The sequence below is a fragment of the Platichthys flesus genome, chromosome 13 (genome assembly GCF_949316205.1).
Source record: "Platichthys flesus chromosome 13, fPlaFle2.1, whole genome shotgun sequence".
NCBI classification, from domain to species: Eukaryota; Metazoa; Chordata; class Actinopteri; order Pleuronectiformes; family Pleuronectidae; genus Platichthys; species Platichthys flesus.
In genome coordinates this window covers 13,562,502-13,581,488 of record NC_084957.1, presented here as the reverse complement: position 1 = coordinate 13,581,488, position 18,987 = coordinate 13,562,502, and the positions used below count along the sequence as shown (strand labels likewise).

The 18,987-nt window shown below is 41.8% G+C and overlaps 1 protein-coding gene across 2 annotated transcripts in view; it reads left to right on the top strand.

Moving 5' to 3' along the window:
• Nucleotides 1–204: 204 nt before the first annotated feature.
• The window catches only part of gpc6b (glypican 6b), an 80,847-nt gene continuing 62,064 nt past the window's right edge, over nucleotides 205–18,987 (top strand). The window contains exon 1 of one of the 2 annotated variants that reach the window (XM_062403358.1): nucleotides 205–647. In XM_062403358.1, coding sequence (XP_062259342.1) covers nucleotides 497–647 — 151 coding nt within the window. In that variant the 5' untranslated portion in view covers nucleotides 205–496. Of the gene's footprint in view, nucleotides 648–8,626; nucleotides 8,753–18,987 lie in introns of those variants that run through there. The other variant, XM_062403359.1, reaches the window with a different exon arrangement.

Here is an 18,987-nt window from a genome sequence, read left to right as displayed (position 1 = left end):
ACACATCCCCGGTGGTAGGTGCCGACTTGCAGCCCCCTCATCACCCCCACCCACTTGAATGGACGAGGCTGGATTCCACTCCATATTTTGTATTCCGCCAGTGCATCTGATCCGAACACACACTGGCTCTCCACAGCATTTCCACTCCAGCGCAGCAGAGACCAGGAGGCTCCGTGCGCTCCGCGAAGTTGGAGTCAACGCGCCCAGAGGGAGAATTGCGCACCGCCTGGATTCATGTGGCTCCTCGACCCTCTCGGTTCTCTTGTCTGCGGCGCCGGGGGGACTTTGATTCACCACTCTCGGCTGCAGCACAGCCCCGTTTAGCTTCTTGTTTGAGGAGAGGTGGGGAATGTTTTCACTCGTAGTTTAGTTGGGAAAGGCTTCATCAAGTGTATCCCCTGCGGAGCTGCTGCTGCTGCATTCGGAGTTTCACCAGCAAGCGGGACCCCGCTGCAGAGAACCGGACACATTAAGGGATCTGTTGTCGAAGTGAACCATGCTCAGGCTGGAGACCATCCTGTGCACCTTCTCTGTGCTCTATGTGGCGTCGAGGGCAGATTTTAAAGCGCGGAATTGCAGCGAGGTGAGGGAGGCATGCGTTGGGAAAGGCTTCAGCTTCGCACATGTTCCTCTCCAGGAGATCCCAGGTAAGGCTGCTCGGGTCAACACCTTCCAAATCCAGCGTTTCTGCATTTTTATTTGAAGTGTGCGTGGAGGACAGTTTCTTTGTGATGCTTTCTGATGTTGATCCCGCTGCAACTCATTGAAGATGTAATAAAAGAGAAAATGATAGAACCGCTTCTATGGTGCAGGAGCGTCCTGCTGACTGCATCCACCACCTGTCACTCTCTGAAGTAGCCGTGAGTCACCGGGAGAAGTTTTTAAACCGCACTCAAGGGATGCGCTCAGATGTCAAATTGTCCTAATTGACCTGACAGGGTGGTGACCAACATCTGCAGCGGGCTCCTGTGTCCTACACTGACAGAACAGGGTGAACAGCACTTTAGTTGAAGGGATAGTTCACCTGAAAATGAAAATGCACTCATTATCTACTAAGCACTTTGCCGATAAAGGTGTGGGTGAGGTGTTCATAAGTCCACAAAACACTTTTGGAATTTCAGGGAGTAAACAGCGCTGCAGCCAAATCCAATATGATTTTTCAAATATAAAAAACAAACAGAAAATGCCTCCATACTGCTCCTGTGGTGTCATCCAAGTGCCCGTAAGCCCCCGACATTCAAATCCGACTCGAAACGGCGTCATGTTTTTTCCTGTTTTTTCCTGTTTTTTTATGTTTGAAGAAGTGGTCACCATTTACTTCGATTCTATTGGATTTGGCTGCATTGCTGTTCACCCCTGGGACTCAAAAAGTAACACTTTAACCAGCCCTCTATCGGAGTAGGGGGGCACATAGAGGAGGAGTTAATTTTCATTTTTGGGTGAACTATTACTTTAATGTGCTGCTTGGTGATTGCAGCCTATAATGATGTCTGGACCGGTCGAGGCACATTGAGTCTGCTTCTTCTAGCGGTTTTGTCGTTTTCTCTCCACAACCAATATTTGCTCATTGTGGAAACTTTCAGATTTCTCTATATTTTTGTAAATTGTCGGCCTTACTGTGTAAAGTGCTTTGAGTTAACGTATGTTGATATCTGGTGCTGTATTAAATAAAACAGAATCGGATTGATACCAGCCAGCATCCACACTCCATGTGAAACCAGCTGTGTTGGGATGAATGTGTCCAGCAGAGGTCCCTGACAGCACTAACCAAGCAGACATAATGAAACGGTCAACTCGGCAGATTAACTCTGATTCCTGCGAAAATGAGGTGATAAGGTGAAGTGGAACTGCTGGCTCCGGCAACGCTCCAGTCCATAACCATGAATCACCCGTTGTACTTAATTCCAGCCGCCGCCCTATACTGAGCAGTTATCTCATTTCATTCCTAATTGACTAAATGACACATTCAAGCCGGTATGGACAGTCCCAGGTATCAAACAGACAGAGATCGTAAGAGGTTATAATTCAGATTGAATGATTTTAAATTGGATTCTCTGTTGACTGTAAGAACCAGGAAAATGAAGCAACAGTCTTCGAAACACGCTGTTCAAAAGTATTCTTGATAGTTCATACTGTAACACGTGTAACTATATTAATAGTACACTTTGTACACCAAATATCTATCCCCAAATAAATTCTAAAGGTACATGATATTAATTTGTACATTTCTGTGATTCACAGGATGCTATTTAGTGACACTTAGCACAGTTGTTATTTATGAGACTATATGTATTCACTCAAAGGACAGTCACATGTGTTTGTTTCCTATTAACTCAGGCGAAGTTCCTCTCCAGGTCTTCATTGTTATGTTCCAGGGCCAAAGACCCTTGTGAGGAGGAGGGAATCTGGCACGAGTGGAAAAAAGCTGTGTATGTGATGTGACAATGGGCACACCTGCTCAGAGATGGGTTGAATAACAACCTGATTAAATCCTTTGGATCCGGCTCCCTGACATCAGGACTAATCTCCCAAATGAGTGAAACACGCAATCTCTTCTCATCTCCAGATGATGTCACCCTGAATAAACGTCTTTTGATCAGCTCTTTGAATGAGTCCTAAAACCTTACGCACGTCTGCCGGAGAGGCAACACATTATCAGCACCTCAGCAAAATTCAAACGGTGATGGGCATGTCCTTCAGGCCTCCGACAGACTGCCTTTCACTCATGCAAACAACGTCAGGGCTGAGCCAAGGCTTGACTGAAGTAAAGGTGGAAATGTATCGGAGGGAGGAATGCACGACATGTTCTCTGTGGAGATCTTCATCTTTCACTTTGTTAAACTCTGGAAGTTCATAACATTCATCTCACTGATGGTAGCTTGCTTTGCTATATTGACAATTTGGTAGTTTCTTGGTATTAATAGTTCATTTGTGTGGAAAATCCAGCAAGTGTACTCAGTACTAAAAGTTTTAAAGTATTATTTTAATATTATTCTATGTAATTAATGAGTAGTTAAAGGCTCTATGAACTACATTGAAGAATTGGGGGTTTTACTGACAGATTACCCAATATCATAACAGAAGTTCAAAAGTTTTCGTGACCTTCTTTCTAATTTCATTTCATATCATTGGTGTGCAATATGAACTATTAGGAGGTGGCACTGAATGGGTTAAGAGCCCCCCCTGTGGCAGATGGTGAGCATGTTCATTCTTGACATTAGTTAGGAGATAATATTCCAGTACTTGTAGATTAGTGGGTCCTCATGGGACTCGGTGGAGAGCGGCTCTTAAAGCTTCCCGTATAGCTTATTGTTCCTGTCAGCCATACAGCTGCCATCACACTCTATTAACTCACTAATGATTTGAGAAAAAATGTCAGCCTTGATGTAAGTGCTACACCTGCTGTATATAAATGATGCCTTCACTGCCCCAGCATGACGTACTGTACATTCATGTTAGATGACAGCTCTTTGCTGCTTGGTTTCTTGAAATCAGCATTAGATGATATAGGCAGATCCTTCAACGTGAAGCTGTGGTGACAGATGTGTGAGCTCTGGCTTCTTTTGATGTGAGATTCAACGGAGAGACCGTGCTTTATGAATGACGTTTGAATCTTTAGCAGGTTTATGTTAATAAATACTTTTGTTTTCATTCAGCCTTTTACAATTTGAGAACCTCATCTTGCCAAAATCAATTGTGTTTGTGACGGTTGAATTATAGTGAATATAATGGTAGAATAACAGCAGGATACAGTTTTTCACAGCACCGCTTAAAATGCTCAGCCACAGCCACCGTGTGTTTTTGAGTGCGGATACAAGCAAAAAGCTTCAAATTGCCGGTTTTTGGCTGCTGTTGGTGTTTGGTCAAACAGAAGGAGCCAGGTCAGGTGGAATGACAGCAGTGGAGTCAGTGTTATTGACTGAAATGTTGCTATTATCTAAAGTTTAAAGGCTCAGATGATACTGTGATTCCACAAGACTCGGCCGATGCCTCTGCCTGCTGACCGGGGCAGACTGGAGGCTGTCAGCAGCAACACGGTGAAGGCATTTCTGAAACATGGGAGCATGAGCATCAGATTTCTCTAAAAGTCTTTGGAGTGACCACACATCTTAAAATGTCCAGAGTATCTCCCTCTCCACAGCACACTGCACTTAATTCTGATTTGATTACTGCCAAATTCACACATTTTTTGCAATTTTAAATCCTTAAAATTTAGCCTTTGAAAACCAATTTAAAAACCAGTACTTCTTCGCTCTGGTTAAAAAAAAAAGCAGACCCGCTCTCAGTCGTGCCCTCATCGTCTCAATTTCCAGTGGAATACCCAACGTCTGAGACAAGATGGGAAGATGTGGAAAGTGAGTCACACGGCTGACTGCAGGTTTCAGTGGAACTTCTTAACACGTCGTTCTCTGTCACCTAGTCATCTGACGTCCGGGGCTGTTTACTCCCAGCCTGGAGATGGAGAGACGGGGGAAAGAAATAACGTTGCTGATGTTTGATGTGATCCTTGGCTGCCTGAACAATGAGGCAAAACGGTCTCTGCCGAAGCGTGTAATGTGCACAGGTTCTCCGCTGTCGTGTAATGGGATGTATGGGGATTAAAAAGGGCTAAATGGGAGTGCCTGTGTGAGGGGGCGGCCAGGTGACTTTGTTAGCCCCTGCAGCATACGTCAGTGTTGCTGTGATGTATTGTCAGATTATTGTGACCTTCCTGTCAGTCACACATGGAGATACAGCAGATCTGCACGGGACTAGAGGCCTGCAGGATCACAGCTGTTGCTTGTGGGGTTTATGCTTTTACCTTTCACCCTGCAAACCTCCTACTATTCGTGATAAAACAGCAGATAATGGATCTTTTGGGATTGGCAGCCGTTGATGGAGTTTTTGTGAAGGGGCCAGTATTTGAGGCTGCTTTCAGCCACAGACAGTAACACAATGTGTGTGTGTCCCATGGAGAAGCAGAGGGGGAGACTATCAGAAAAGAGAGAAGCCAAACAATCGTGTCTTGTCCCGGAGCAGAGGGGGATTTCTCAAACGTTGCCTCCATCGCCGTGTCATCAATCATGCTCATGAATGCCAAAATGGCCACATGATGGGCCGTCTCTGCAGGGGTTCCCTCTGAGAGCTGTAGGAAACATTTTGTCCTGCTTGTGTTTCCGCGTCGCAGCGTTGGAAGCAGAGCGACGCGGCTCTCACAGCGTATCAAGAAGCTCATGCGGAGGAACGTTTGATTAATCTCATTTCAGTCGTTCACTGTTGTCTTTCGGCGTAAGTTGATGAGATACAGATTTCCCCCGTTGTGGGACTTCTAAGGATTATGTCATCTTACAATTTGCTTTAGCACTGATTGAATTTGTGATATTGTGAGGAATGCAGAGATGTATTAATCTCAGTGCACCTGTACAATGTAATAGAACATCCAATTAGTCTAACATTAAAGGACTTTTTTCTTAGTTGAATTATAAATTAAGGTTTTGCTTTACTTTTCTTTATTATTTGAGTTGGACAGATCTTAGCAGGATAAAGGCATAAACTTGTAATCAAAGCAACATTTGAATCCACATCTTAAAGAGGGTTTATTCAGTTTCAAGGTTAAAGTCCATGAACTCAAACTACTGAAAAATAATTATTTTGAATGTAAAATTGAGGATAACTTCTTTCATTCTTTACTGACGACCTGTCCATGGTGTATCCCGCCTTTTTGCCAAATGTCAACTGTGACTCTCCACCCTCTTTGCAGCCCTCAATGGATAAGAGGTTAGAGATGGACGGCGGTTTTTCTCTCTTACCTCCATCGAGGTGGTTATGTTTGCATCATTCTTTTCTTTATTAGTTAGCAAGCTTGCGTAAAAACCTACACAGCCGATTTCCATGAAGTTTAGTGGAGGGGTGGGACACAGCCGAGGGAAGAAAACCTTATATTTTCGAGCGGCTCCGAATAAAACTGGCGGATCCATGAGTTTTCAGAACAGAAAAGGTTCTCTTGTGTGAGAGAGAACTGCATTGCATGCTTCTTGCGGCTATGTGCACAGCTGGAGCTGAAACAATGAGTTCTGACTGTCTGCATGGATGGTAAAAACCTTATGGGCAATAGCACTGTACACGGCTGGACAATGAATCAACAAAGCAAAACAACAAGTCTGATATCTATGGGGCGGTGTGGCCAAGGGGGTATAGCGGGCATTCTCCAACATGAAGGTTGCCGGTTCAAACCCCACTCTTCCCCATCTGCATGCCGAAGTGTCCTTGGCAAGATACTGAACGCCTAAGTGGCCCCTCATAAATGTTTAGTGTACTAAAAAGTCCTTTGGACAAAAGCGTCAGCTAAATGACATGTAATGTAATATCTCTAATATTATTATGAAAAGTGTCCATATTTTGTTCTGTTCATTATAAAAAAGTGGCACAGATTTTGCATCATTAGCTGATATGCACAGTATCTTCATCACTGCCAGGGACTCCACGATACATTTCCCTAATATAAGCATTTTAATTTGAATGCAATACTGACATGCACTGCCCTTGTGTTTGCTCCTATGAAGCCATGCAAAGATTTACAGGCAAAATTATTTTACTCTAGAACTCTGGAACCTCCGGTAAATGGAATATTATTCTTTTGCGACTCCCAAGAGGAACATATCCTCAGGTCTGTGCATTTTGAGTTTAGGAAGAAAGAAGGAAAAAGACTTAAAGGTTACTGTCTTTTTCTAAACACCAAAATAACTTTCTGGATAATATTTCTAAATCCTAATCCTGTCTGTGACCTAAGTCTTCTGTTTATTTTGGTTGTGGCCTTCAGCGGGGTTTGTGTCCAGCTTTCTGTTGCTCACAACCCTGGTCGCTGAAATATGAATGCAGCCTACACATTTTAAAGCTTGAAGGGGTTTTAGTTGTTAGCTGGGCAGATGTTACTGCCACTAAACAGTGAATGTGATCTAAAATCAGTCTTCAGATAGTTTCACATGAATTTCCCCTGTATAATAACATAGCTTATTTCTTCACTTGCAACATGCATTGTTTGAATATACTAAAATGTAAACACATGCAAGAGAGTCTGGGGTATTAAAGATACTATAAGCCTATTTTGCCATGTTTATACTGTTGATAAGCAGCAGTTGCCATATAGATTACTGATGGAGAGATGGTGCGAACACAGCCACGGAGAATTAACATGTGTCAAACTCATTCGAGATAAATCTACTGTGAAAAACAAGGTTTCGGAATCATTTGAAATGTGAAGGAATGAGCGCTCGTGCTGTCAACATGAGCTTGAATGGATGTTATTTTGATCTTGTCAACAACTGCCCAATTAAACTTTCACCTGGAGCCACTGAGAATTCATAAACACATTTCCACTATTCATTCATCCTATTTTTATGCCTCCGCGCCGGAGACAGCCATGGCCGGAGGCGCCGTGTTTTCAGTTTTTCCCTCCGCACGTCCTGTTCTCGTTAACACAATATCTCGGGGACCCCTCGAGAGAGTTTCCTCATCTATGGCGAACGTGTTCACCGGAACTGAAAAATAAACTGATTTGAATTTAGCGGTAAGCCGTCAATGTCGAGGCAATCTTAAATTTTTTTTTTAGTTGACAAAACATAATAACGTGCTTAATATGTTACACGTTATTGTTTAATGGGTTAAAATGATGAAGTGATATAATTTTGTATCCCAAAAGGTCAAAGGTCAACTTAACTATGACATCATGGCAACACTTTTCTTGTGTAACGTTATAACTCAGGAACAGGAGGAGAGATTTGGACCCTTCTTAAATCATTTGGTCAGATACTTAAATGGAAACACTTATCTTTTGTGCTTTCCATGAAAATGTTATATAATAATAATGATGATAATGATAATAATAATAAACTTTATATATATATAGCCTCTTCAAGAAATGCAGCTCAGAGTGCTTTACATACAAATTAGATGAAAATAAAGACTTTCTTTAAAGACAATTCGGATACAGGCAGAGGTTTGCTTCCTATTCCATATCAGTGTAGACTAAAGACAGATTTAGCTTCAGCTCCCTCTCATAGGTTACCTCTTACAGTAAAATAATCTATTCTAATCAAATTCCACTGATACAGTTGACAACAATAGGCTCAGGCTCAAAATGTAATCTTCTCATTTTGAAGTGGAAGATAGTTGAGACGTGTTACCTCAGAATCCCAGCTCATGAAATGCCACCAGGTGTGTGAGTGTGTGACTATCAGACGACTGCAGTCATTGTTCAGACATTTGTGGCACATGTCTCTAACTCGTTACCCAACTACAAATAATTATTTTGATTTATTATTTATTTGTTAGAATTGTCTACACTGCTTCCAGTAGCTGACATCTTTTCCATCCATGAATCATCACTGACATTTCCGAAAACAATCCCCAGGTTCCTATGTGTGTCTCGTCATTGACGTGAGAATCAGATGTTAGGCTTCTGGCTGTGACATATAGCTGGTACTTTTCCCCAACACCTCATCTGCCTGTCAAAAACCTAGCCATCATGAAATAAAGCCCCCTCGAATGCCTTGTTGCCGGCGTTGGATCTATCTTTAGCCACACGTCTGCCACTCCCTGTCTTGTTGACAACGTCTGACTAGACCTGATGTGCAACTGGAGAGGATGTCTGCCTTCACACTGCTCCTGAGGATGATTCAGTGCAAGCCGCCGTGGGGAGCTCTGCGTCGTGCAGTGGAGTGGAGTCCTCCTCTTCGCGGTGAAGCCGCCTAGAGGGCACTTGCGCGTTAACAAGGTATCAGAACTTATAAAGGCCGGTGTTGGTAAACTAAGCTGTAAATGCTGAGTGAAAAGTATCGATCAGTGGGGGGGTTTGAGGCTGCTCCCTCCAGGTCTCCAAACAGCCGCCAGCTGCTACCTGTAGTGTGGACCTCTGCCATGCTCTACTTAGCAAGGTGACGCAGGAGAGAGTGGCTTGCCTGCTCGGGTCCAATTCTCCGGGGGGGTCTAGGCATGCTGCCCGGGTGGATCGAATATCCACACTGATCTTCTCATGCGTTCACAAGGCTTTTTATTACATACTTCTGACTAAATATCAAAGCCACATAATGCTGATTATGCTGTGCCTGTCATCTGTAAATGTGCTGCACATGGTGTTAAGGAAATCCATACATTAGTCTCTGCTGTAATGATTTTAGTGCAGGAGGGTATGACACATGAATATTCCACAGTTATTAGCTCCATACTCGTAACAAGGTCACACATTATTGGACATTTTGGTTGTTTATTTGTGTTCTCTGTAAATAATTATGCAAGATTGAATCTTTATAACGAGTGTATCGTTTGAAGAGAATTTTGGAAACATTACTAAATCATGTCATGCGAGAGAGCCAATAAAACCTTAGGGAATAGCCAAAGTTGTCCTATTGACATAATGACAAGTATATTAACGTCAACTCATGCGTCAAGAGACACACGCAAGAAAACGTTCAATCCTTAACAGTCCAAACTTTCTAAATAATCTGTTTATGATTATATATAACAAAAAATAAAATGACAAAATCCTCATATTCCACAAGCTGGAGGCAGAAAAGCGTTGTTCGCTTTTGATATTTGATCGAAATTGGCTGAAACTGTTAATCAGTCATCAGAGTTGTTAATTTTTTTTGTAGACCAAGGGGAATGATTCATTTGAGCTCCAGTGAATTGCCAACGCCTTTAACTTGTAGGTTCACCTCCTCTGTACTCGATTACCCAGCGTTTCCGTCGTCGAACCCGGAGGAGTCAGTATCAGTTGCAGAAACGTTTTTTTTTTCTTATGTGAAGCTGAGTTTTGTGAACGACAACAATTTCTTCAAAAGCCGCTTTAAAATTCTTCCTCCGTATAGTGACAGAGGGCAGTTATGCATTTATATTACTTTCCTTCAAACAGTGTTTTTTTATGGTACTCTTAGAAATATTCCACTATGAAGTTCCATACCGTTGAGTCAACACCCGGCTGTTTTATCATGCACACAGCCCTGCATACGGCATGGTGCAGCAGAATATCTTGACATATCTACAAAAAAATACTGACACAGTTGCAGGGAGTATGAAACTGTTTCAACATTTTTATTCCTGTCCTTTTTTCCTTCACGCCGACTCTCCTGAGGATGAATCCATCACAGCATTGTACTGTGCTGCTTTTATTGTCGACTGTTTTATGTCGGTGAGATTTCATTTCCTCTTGAACCTGTCCTCGTTCACCCAAGGACATACACACCTCTGTATGTACATCCTCCAGTTATTTAAAAACAGGAGCACGGCTTTCATTAGGGCTTCTGACATGACCCAAAATGTGATAGGAATACTGTCATTCATTCGTGATTGATGCAGGTTCTAACCTGAGAGAGAAACCTGGCTGGTCTGTACACACAGGCCTACAGAGACATTATTAAAAAGTGTAAGGGCTGTGCAGACTATGCAGATTTATAGAATCATGCTAATGCTCACATGCAATGAATTTTATTCTTGTGTGGTTCCTGAGGATATGATCAGCCTTTCGCAGGAAGGTTTCTCCAGAAAGTCTGATCATCCATCAGTCAGGGGGCGGAGTGTCACACACACTGAGCGCTGAAACAGAAATAGTGAACGTCCCCCATATAATCTATGTACATTAGCTGTGCTGCCTGTCTGAAAGCATATGGCATTTAAATGAATGTAATAAGTGTGTGTGAGCGGCGCATGACGGCTGCGCCGCTGATCTGCTGCCTGCCGTGTGTTGTTCACACAGGAACTGGTCTGCACCTGAGCTGCTTCCTGGGGCTTCTGGTGTGAAGTCTGTGTTTCCTCAGATATAAGTACTTGGCTATATATGCAACTAAATTCCTGGACACTACATTATGAAGCTGTAATAAAAATAAAGACCTTGTCAAAGCAAATTAATGGATTCAGTCCTCTACGTCCTTTTACGTCGAAGCGGGTACAGGAAGTGTTGCATATATTACTGTTGTTACATATTGGACAGATAAACAATAACATTGAGAATCGTTAAAATAGTTTTACAGGCATATGGGGGAATAAATAAGGACATTTCTAAAATTGGCATAAATAAATAATGATGAATGAAATTGATAATAGAAACATGAGCATTTGGTGGGAAAGAAGTGGACAGATACTTGGACCCACTTTACTTCTCGGAGGAGAGAAAGGGGGCTGTGATGTAACACACGCTGATTAACCCAAGACAAACACTTGCTTATGACTTTTTTATTGATGACTACGATACTGTTGACATGTCCAGAGTTTCGGATCATTAAGATTGGCCCAAAATAGGAAGAAATTGATACATTCTTACTAAAAACATGGTCCCATCGTGACTGTCCTGTAAATACAAATCAACAGGGTGCAGGAGCTATATTAACATTTTACCATCAAACAATCTCTTGTGGTCATAGTAGCAGCAGCAAAAGAGGAAGTCAGGTGATGTGATATGAAGGGTGACATAGTCTACCTTATAGGATGATGTTCACACAGGAGGATGCTGTTTGTTTCCAGAGTGAAACCAATAGCTTCTGTTATCCACCCAACCGTAATCCTGTTTTTATTATTGGGACTGTGACAATGAAAGGCAACTAATCATAAGGATGTATTTATTTTGATCCATGCCATGGTCTTTTCCTAAACCATGACTGCTCCATCCATCCATAAGCTTGACTGCATGTGTATTATTTTAGCCGTGATGACCAGGGCTCAGTACGGCCGCCGCCTCGTATGAAAGGGTTTAGGTCGGTCAGACTGGAGGACTTGTTGGGCTGTAAGATCAGAACTGGGAGCTGCTATCAAGCCCCTGATATTCAGAACACTTTGCAGCTGTCTCATGCTGATGAAGTGATGAGACAGGGAAGATGAAACTCCACTGACATTAGCAATGCTGATCTCATTAGGACCGAATATGGCTTCAGGTCTGAATGCATACAAAGTTTGTCGGGGGGGAAGCGCAGGGACACGGCAGACGGCAGAGCACATATGCTGCAGGTCTCTCTGACCAGGTGCACTGATGAATACTTCTGAGAGCTGGTCCTCCTTTGCTGCTAACCACAGGAACTCGGACACTTTATTCTCAAAACTGATGTGTATGTCCCAATTATGGCCTAAAAACTGTATCTTCATATGAGAACATAGTAAAGACACATGGAACATTTCTCTAGTTTTTTATTCATTTATTTAAAGGGATAAGAAAGGTAAAGTATTTGGTTTTTGCTTCCACCTTATCTCCCTCCTGATGTTGTCACATTGGTTTACCCGTGCAACGCTGCAAGAATGAACCGAACAACATTGATGCACTGACATTTTTACTCTTAGGCAGGGAGAAAGCTGTGCAAAATGTAACTAAAAATGTAAATATTTTTATGCTGCTATAAGACTTTTTATGGATGGGTCAGCAGGGTGGTTCAGTTGTTAGCGCTGTGGCCTCGCAGCAGTTAGACTCTGGGTTATGGGTCCTGTGGGTCATTTCACACCATGCAACTCCTCTAATGATTAACATTAGCCCCGGACTCAAAGTAAAACTGAATAAAATCACACGTGGGAGCAAATGACAAAGGAAAGGATATAATGTGCATAGTCATGTCCAATAAAATGTCCTGTAAAGTTGCCTGCTATGCACATGCCCTATACTGTATATCATGTACATCAAGAACCCTCACTTTGAAAACGATTTTTTTTCATTTTCTCGTTGCAGTCCACGATAAATAATCTGAAATATTAAGCATTTAAAAACACTGCAAAATCTCATCTCAGCAGGCAGGAAGAAGAATAGAGCTTCTAAAAAGAGCGCTTCATTTTTAAGGATAATGACATATCTGATTTGCCTGACACTCCACTTGATTACAGACACGGGACTGACGTGAAGTGATTGCAATCTATTGTTATTATTTATATTTAGAGGCATTATTAAATTGCAGCGTGTTTGGATGAATCTCTTTCATTAAAACTCATCTTTACAGTGTTCCATTTGGATGTTCTGCTTGCAAGTGTCGCTTGTTTCCTTGTTTGTGTATTAATATGAGGAGCATCTGCTGTTGTGAATCCATGTTTAACGCGATCTGAGGCCATGGCTTGACGTGAAGCGAAGTTATGCATCATCGTGTTAGTGCTGCACCAATGGAGGGACTGGGATTGCTCGGCGGGGTGAAACTGGGACGAGTCTCCTTGTGTCACCTTCAGTGTGCTGGGGTTACTGAATAACTCACCACTATTTTTATTATATTTGGTACCAAAAAGCAAACAAAAAACTCCATCCGCTTGGTGCAGACCAAACAAGTGAAGGAACATCCCAAAGCTGCGCTAAGACATTTACTTGAAGAATACTTTTGTTTTCACAAGTGCTTCCCAAAAAAAAAAGAGAAAACACATTATCTCTCAAGGGTCTCCGCTCACATCGACCTATTTTTCTGTCTGAAAGACGGGACATGTGGTGACAGACAAGCCGATAAAAGCTTCAAGCTATGCGAAACTTCATCGTAGGGTACATATCTAAATCTGAGGTACTGTGATGTTGCAGTAAAATAAGTGTATAATGATTTCATGATAAGTTTCTGTGTTTGTGTGTTTGTGTGAAATGAGAGAGAAGCACTATTTAGAAATGTCAACAGGCTGTTTAATGGTTTACCTTTACAGCTCTGACGTAGAAAACTGTATTTGTAACAAAGTCTGGTGGGCTGCTGTATCTGTGCCAGTTCACAGCTTGTTTGTAGAAAGAGGCTGAGTTCCAGAAATTATAATAATGGCATTGTATTCAGCCAATAATGTCTGGCAGGGGCGGACTTGAGCTCGCCACCATCTCCTGCTCCTCGTACTACAGCAGATTTTATTTTCCTATCTTTTTTCCCAGGGCTGTGAAACCAGCAATACAAATGCTCATTGTCTCCATTCTAGAAGTGTGACTTATGACTTAAAGGTATGTTTTTATTTATTGCTGGAAACAGTCAGAATGAATCAATGGCAGAGAACCGGATGGTGCTGCAGGACTGCTCTGAGAACTTCCCGATCTATATGCTCTATAAATACCTGCAGTGGGAAAGAAATCATATCTCTATCTCCAGGAATGTTGCACCAAAATATAATGCTAATAGATAAATTAAAAGTCTAAAAACGACCGGATCCATGTTATATCCATGTTGTGTACCTGCATTGTTCAAAAAGGTTCAAACCCAGAGGAAGTTTCATTAAGGTTACTTTGCTGTATCTTCCAGGGCAAACAATGTATGACCAATTAAAACACACTCCTAGTTAGTTAGGTGTGTTTTCCTTCCTTCCTTGTATTTGTCACTTATAAAAAATTGAGATTATTCTTTGCCGTTTGCTCCGTAGCAGGAATACACCTTTAATATGTTACTTCATGTGTGGAGGTGAATTGCACCTGGGTCGCGTCAGGACAACATTCCTCTGCAACTCCCATGATCCCACGTTGCTTCACGATGACATCATACCTTTCCCCTAGTTATTGTTTTGATTGAGACAAATTCTCAAGTACTGTATGTTGCTTCACCCACAATCTCCTCCAAGCAGGGGATTTGTTGCTCTATATATTGCATCACCCACTCCCCTGCTAGCCCAACGCATGTTGCAGGTTGCGTAACAATAAACAATGGGTTGTAAGAGACATAGACGATCCATGGGCTTGTCTTAATGTAACAAGGCATGTATAAGTGTTATAGGAAGATAAGAGAAGACTCAGTTGACGTGTGTGTACTCAGAGGAACTGACGTGTAGGTGGAAGTATAATTAGTGAAAAGAGTTGACAGGGTATTGTGTTTTGTGTTTTCGTGAGCTGCAGTCTAATGAAAGGAGTGTGCATCCGTCACATTGTGTTAACCAAGAAGAGGTGAAGTCACATGAGAAGCGTATTTGGTATAGTGGCTGAAGCAGGTTACTACAACCTCTGTGTTCATCCAACTGGCCCCTAAAGCATTTTTGTCTAGAATAGGAGCAGCAGTAAAATGCTGCCAAGTTTGATCCAATCTCTCCAATCACATTTGTAACGTCTAGAAAAGATGTTAAACTGTTCCGTGTGTGTGTGTGGGCAGTCAGCAGTGTGCCACAAATCAGGCTTGGCTGTGCAGGCAGTACTCGGAGGCAGGCTGAATGAAGAAATTGTTGGTTTCAGTTTTGATGTTGTTGATGTTGTGCACTAGTGGCAGAATAATTGGACTATGCGCAGAAAGTTACGGACATCGGACTGGAAGGTCGCTGGTTCGATTCCTCGTGGTGACAATACAACATACCTGCCAGCACAACCCCCGGATCTGTTCCAAAGTCCAAAGAGCACTCTCCCTACCCCCACTGTCTAAGTGCCCCTGAGCAAGGCACCTTACTCCCCCAACTCTGTGTGTCCTGTGATGTCGACCAGATGGGACAAAAGCAGAAGACAAATTTCCCTACTCTGCATGTCGTGTGATTGTGCATGTGTTTGGGATCAATAAATGTATCTTACCTTATCACCAAAATAATTTTTATTAGGTTAAAAAATAACATAGAAAGATCTTGATGTGATACTAACATGAATATTTTTGTTGAGAAACAGAGTCTGTTCCTGTCTGCTGCTAATGGTCTGTAGATGTCTGTGCTGGTCTGACCTTGGCTCAGTAGGTCGTTGCTCTTTGCTTGGTGAAGTCCCTTGATATCCATTTCCTCGCTGTTGATGTACGACATGCTTATTTTTGAGTGAGTTCTTTGCTCTGTTGAGACGACTGGAGCCGGAGCAGGGTTGTTGTGTCAAGATGGATTATTTTTCTGTTCTTGATATATCTGATGAAAAGGCTGCACTCAACGTTTGGAGCCCCGGGGACTTCCCAGTAACATCTGCTTCTGAAGACAGCTCGTGATGTTATGAAGTGCCCACATCCATATTTTTCTACAATTTTGTAACTTTTTGTGCCTCCGTGCCAGCGACCACAAGTGGACAGGAGCACTTTGTTTCTTGGATGTTTGTCAGTCCTTGTGTACGTGCATTGGTCCGCATGTCTGTCACATTCTTGTGAACGGGATTTCTGAAAGAACTTGATTGAATTTCTTCAAATTTGCTTCAAACATTCAGTTGCACTCAAGGATGACCTCTGTTTTCTCTGAGCTCACAAAACACATTGTTACCTTGTGAACGTGATAGCTCAGGATCACCTCTGGGGATCCTTTCAAATTTGATACAATTGTTTATTCAAACTTACAGAGGGTCACTGTGACCTTTCAAGCCATGTTTTTGGTTTTGTGAACTCAAACATCTCAGGAACAGCTTATGATAGTTTCTTCAAATTTGGTCCAAACCTTCGACTCAGAAATGTTATCTTATAAGATTTTGATGGTCGAGGGTCAAATGTCATGGTCATAGTGACCTTAACACCTTGAGATAATTCTTTCAAATATTTCCTTTGGACTCACAAATTAACTGAAAGATCAGATATATAGATCATGGGGACCCATATCATGGGTCTGGAAAACGATTTAGACTGAAAATGCACTGGTTGGTGGAGGCCTCCATCTGAAGGGCTGTTTTTGTTTAAATATGTGGTAAATATATCAAATATATCACCTGCTTTTTAGATTGTGCAGGCCTGAAGAGTTGTGGTGGAATTGTGTCTCATATGTCTTATTCAACAAAACATCTGCAATGGGAAGAGTCCACCTGAACACTCCAGTGACATATTAACACAGAATTCCCTCCTCCCTCATCAAAGATCTAAGCCTTTTTATTGGTGCATACCCCAGTTTATACTTTTTGTAATTTTTTCTATATTTTGACAGTAGGTGTTCTGTTTTCTCTCTGTTTTCACACAATGTTCCTGTTCACCAGAAACATGAACAGAACATTTTCACAGAAATTAACCATAAACCCTAATAAATGAATTGAATTTACTCATAACGTAGTAATAGAACCTTGTCTAAGGATTTGCAATTCGTGTGTGGTTTATTTGATTGATTAATAGGTTTTTAATGAAAATAAAGACCCATGATAAAATGACTGATATATTTCAAATGTCAAATTTCATACTTCATAGATGGGTATTTGAAATAGATGTTTTCTCTCTACCGCCCTCACACACAAAGATGTTCCCTGGCAAAACGCTATTTTTACAGAGTTAATCTGCTGCTGAAAAATAAGATTAATGTTCAGTTCATGGAGGGAAAGAAAACATTAGCTGCACTGCTTTTTATTTTACAGCCGCTGTGGTTCTATAGCCACCAAAAGCATTTATAATATCAATTATTATACTTTGTGAACCTAATTTAAATGAAATTATCAGCACTACACACTGGGTTTCTATTCTGTTTTAATAATCAATATTGAGCATGATAAAGGGCAAACATAAATCACCTGATTCTCTTTTATATTAAGATCATTTCCTGCTAAACAAAATATTTTTTTTTCAAAAAGTACCATACCTCTAATTTAATTAAATTCCTTTTTTACTGGGATTAATATGCGTACCAGAATAATCTCATCTCAAGGCTTTCAACCACATCTCCCAGTCTTCATCAGTGAATGGGACACATTTTATCTATAGGTCATGTGATGATGTAATGAGCGGAGGCCCTTTCATTCCCCGACGCTGACTCTGGGATGCACTGGAGAGGTGACATTTAGTTGATAATACTTTGTCACACGCTGTCGTCACCATCCTGTGTGTGTGTTCCTTGATCTGCTTTGATCTGCAGACTCCAGGCGGCACCTGCTCCCTTCCTTCTCTAAAGTCACCAGAAGTGCAACAGACCGCGACTGTTAATGATGACTTTGTAAAGAGGTGGGAGCTTAGTCATACCCAAGGAAGTAGGCTGATAATTCATGTCTGCCTTTTTGACTGTGCGTACTTATCTCGAGTTCCTTTCACATGTTCGCCGGTGATTGAATTGACCATTCACATGTCACTAAGGCAACAACAGCTGGTTACAGCATGCATTTATGGGTATATTGAGTAGAGACCTACAGTTCTGTATTGTTATAACCCAAACCCAATCAGCATGTCTTTGGACTGTGGGTGGAAGCCTTAGTACCTGGAGAAAACCCACACAGACACGTGGAGAACATGCAACTCCACACACAAAGACACAGGAAGTGGTTGTGACATGTTTGTTCCTTCTGGCTACATCCAATTCCTCCTTTCCTCGAAAATATGGCTTCATCAAACTAAAACAATCTCTGTCCACACAAGCAATTTTTGGCTTTGTATCCATTTGAATCCTGATCCATACACGTGCACATGCTGCAGGAAGCAGGAAGCATTTAGTTGTTTAGTTGCATAATTGTCGCAGATTGCTTGAATAATAGCTCATCTCCAATGCAAGCAGCTGAATCATCGTGAAATGCAGAATTTAACTGCACAGCAGCTGTTGACTGTACACAGAGTCAATTAGGCTTGTACTTGATTGTCCATGTTCTTCACTGGCTGCTGAGGCTGCTGCCCGTTGTTTTCTTACGGAAGGGTGTGTGACAGGAGCCTGATGAATCAGGGAAAGCTTTGTTATGAATGAAAAGACGCTTACTATCAGCGATTGTTAGTGTCTCTCTCGAGAATAAAACACTGCAGAGTTATACTGGCTCTAAAGCTAAGGATTAGCGTGGACACCAGACAGATCCAGAGCAGAGTTGATGTGTTTTTAAATGAAAAGGTCTTATGGATGTAACCTCAGCCTTTTTAGTATTTTTTTTGTAAAGAGGCTCATATTTGTACATATTTATACTTATATTTTGAATTATTTGTGCGTTGGGCAAATTTCTTCAAATCTTTCAACATTTACTTTTTTTTCACATGAATCTGCAGACCTGATATTGTGCTATTGTCCCCCCCCCTCAGGGAACTAGGCTGTTCTTGTTTACTGCTGCGTCTGTCTGGTGCTGCATGCGATGAGGATTTTACAGCTGCCCCCTGCATGCAGCTGTTTTCCTGATTGGAAACTCATGCTCATCGTTGATGATGTGCATCAAATTTGCATCTGGGAACCTGAAATCTGATTTTCGAGTTCACTGTGTTTGTGTGGGGGAAAAAATCTAAGAAA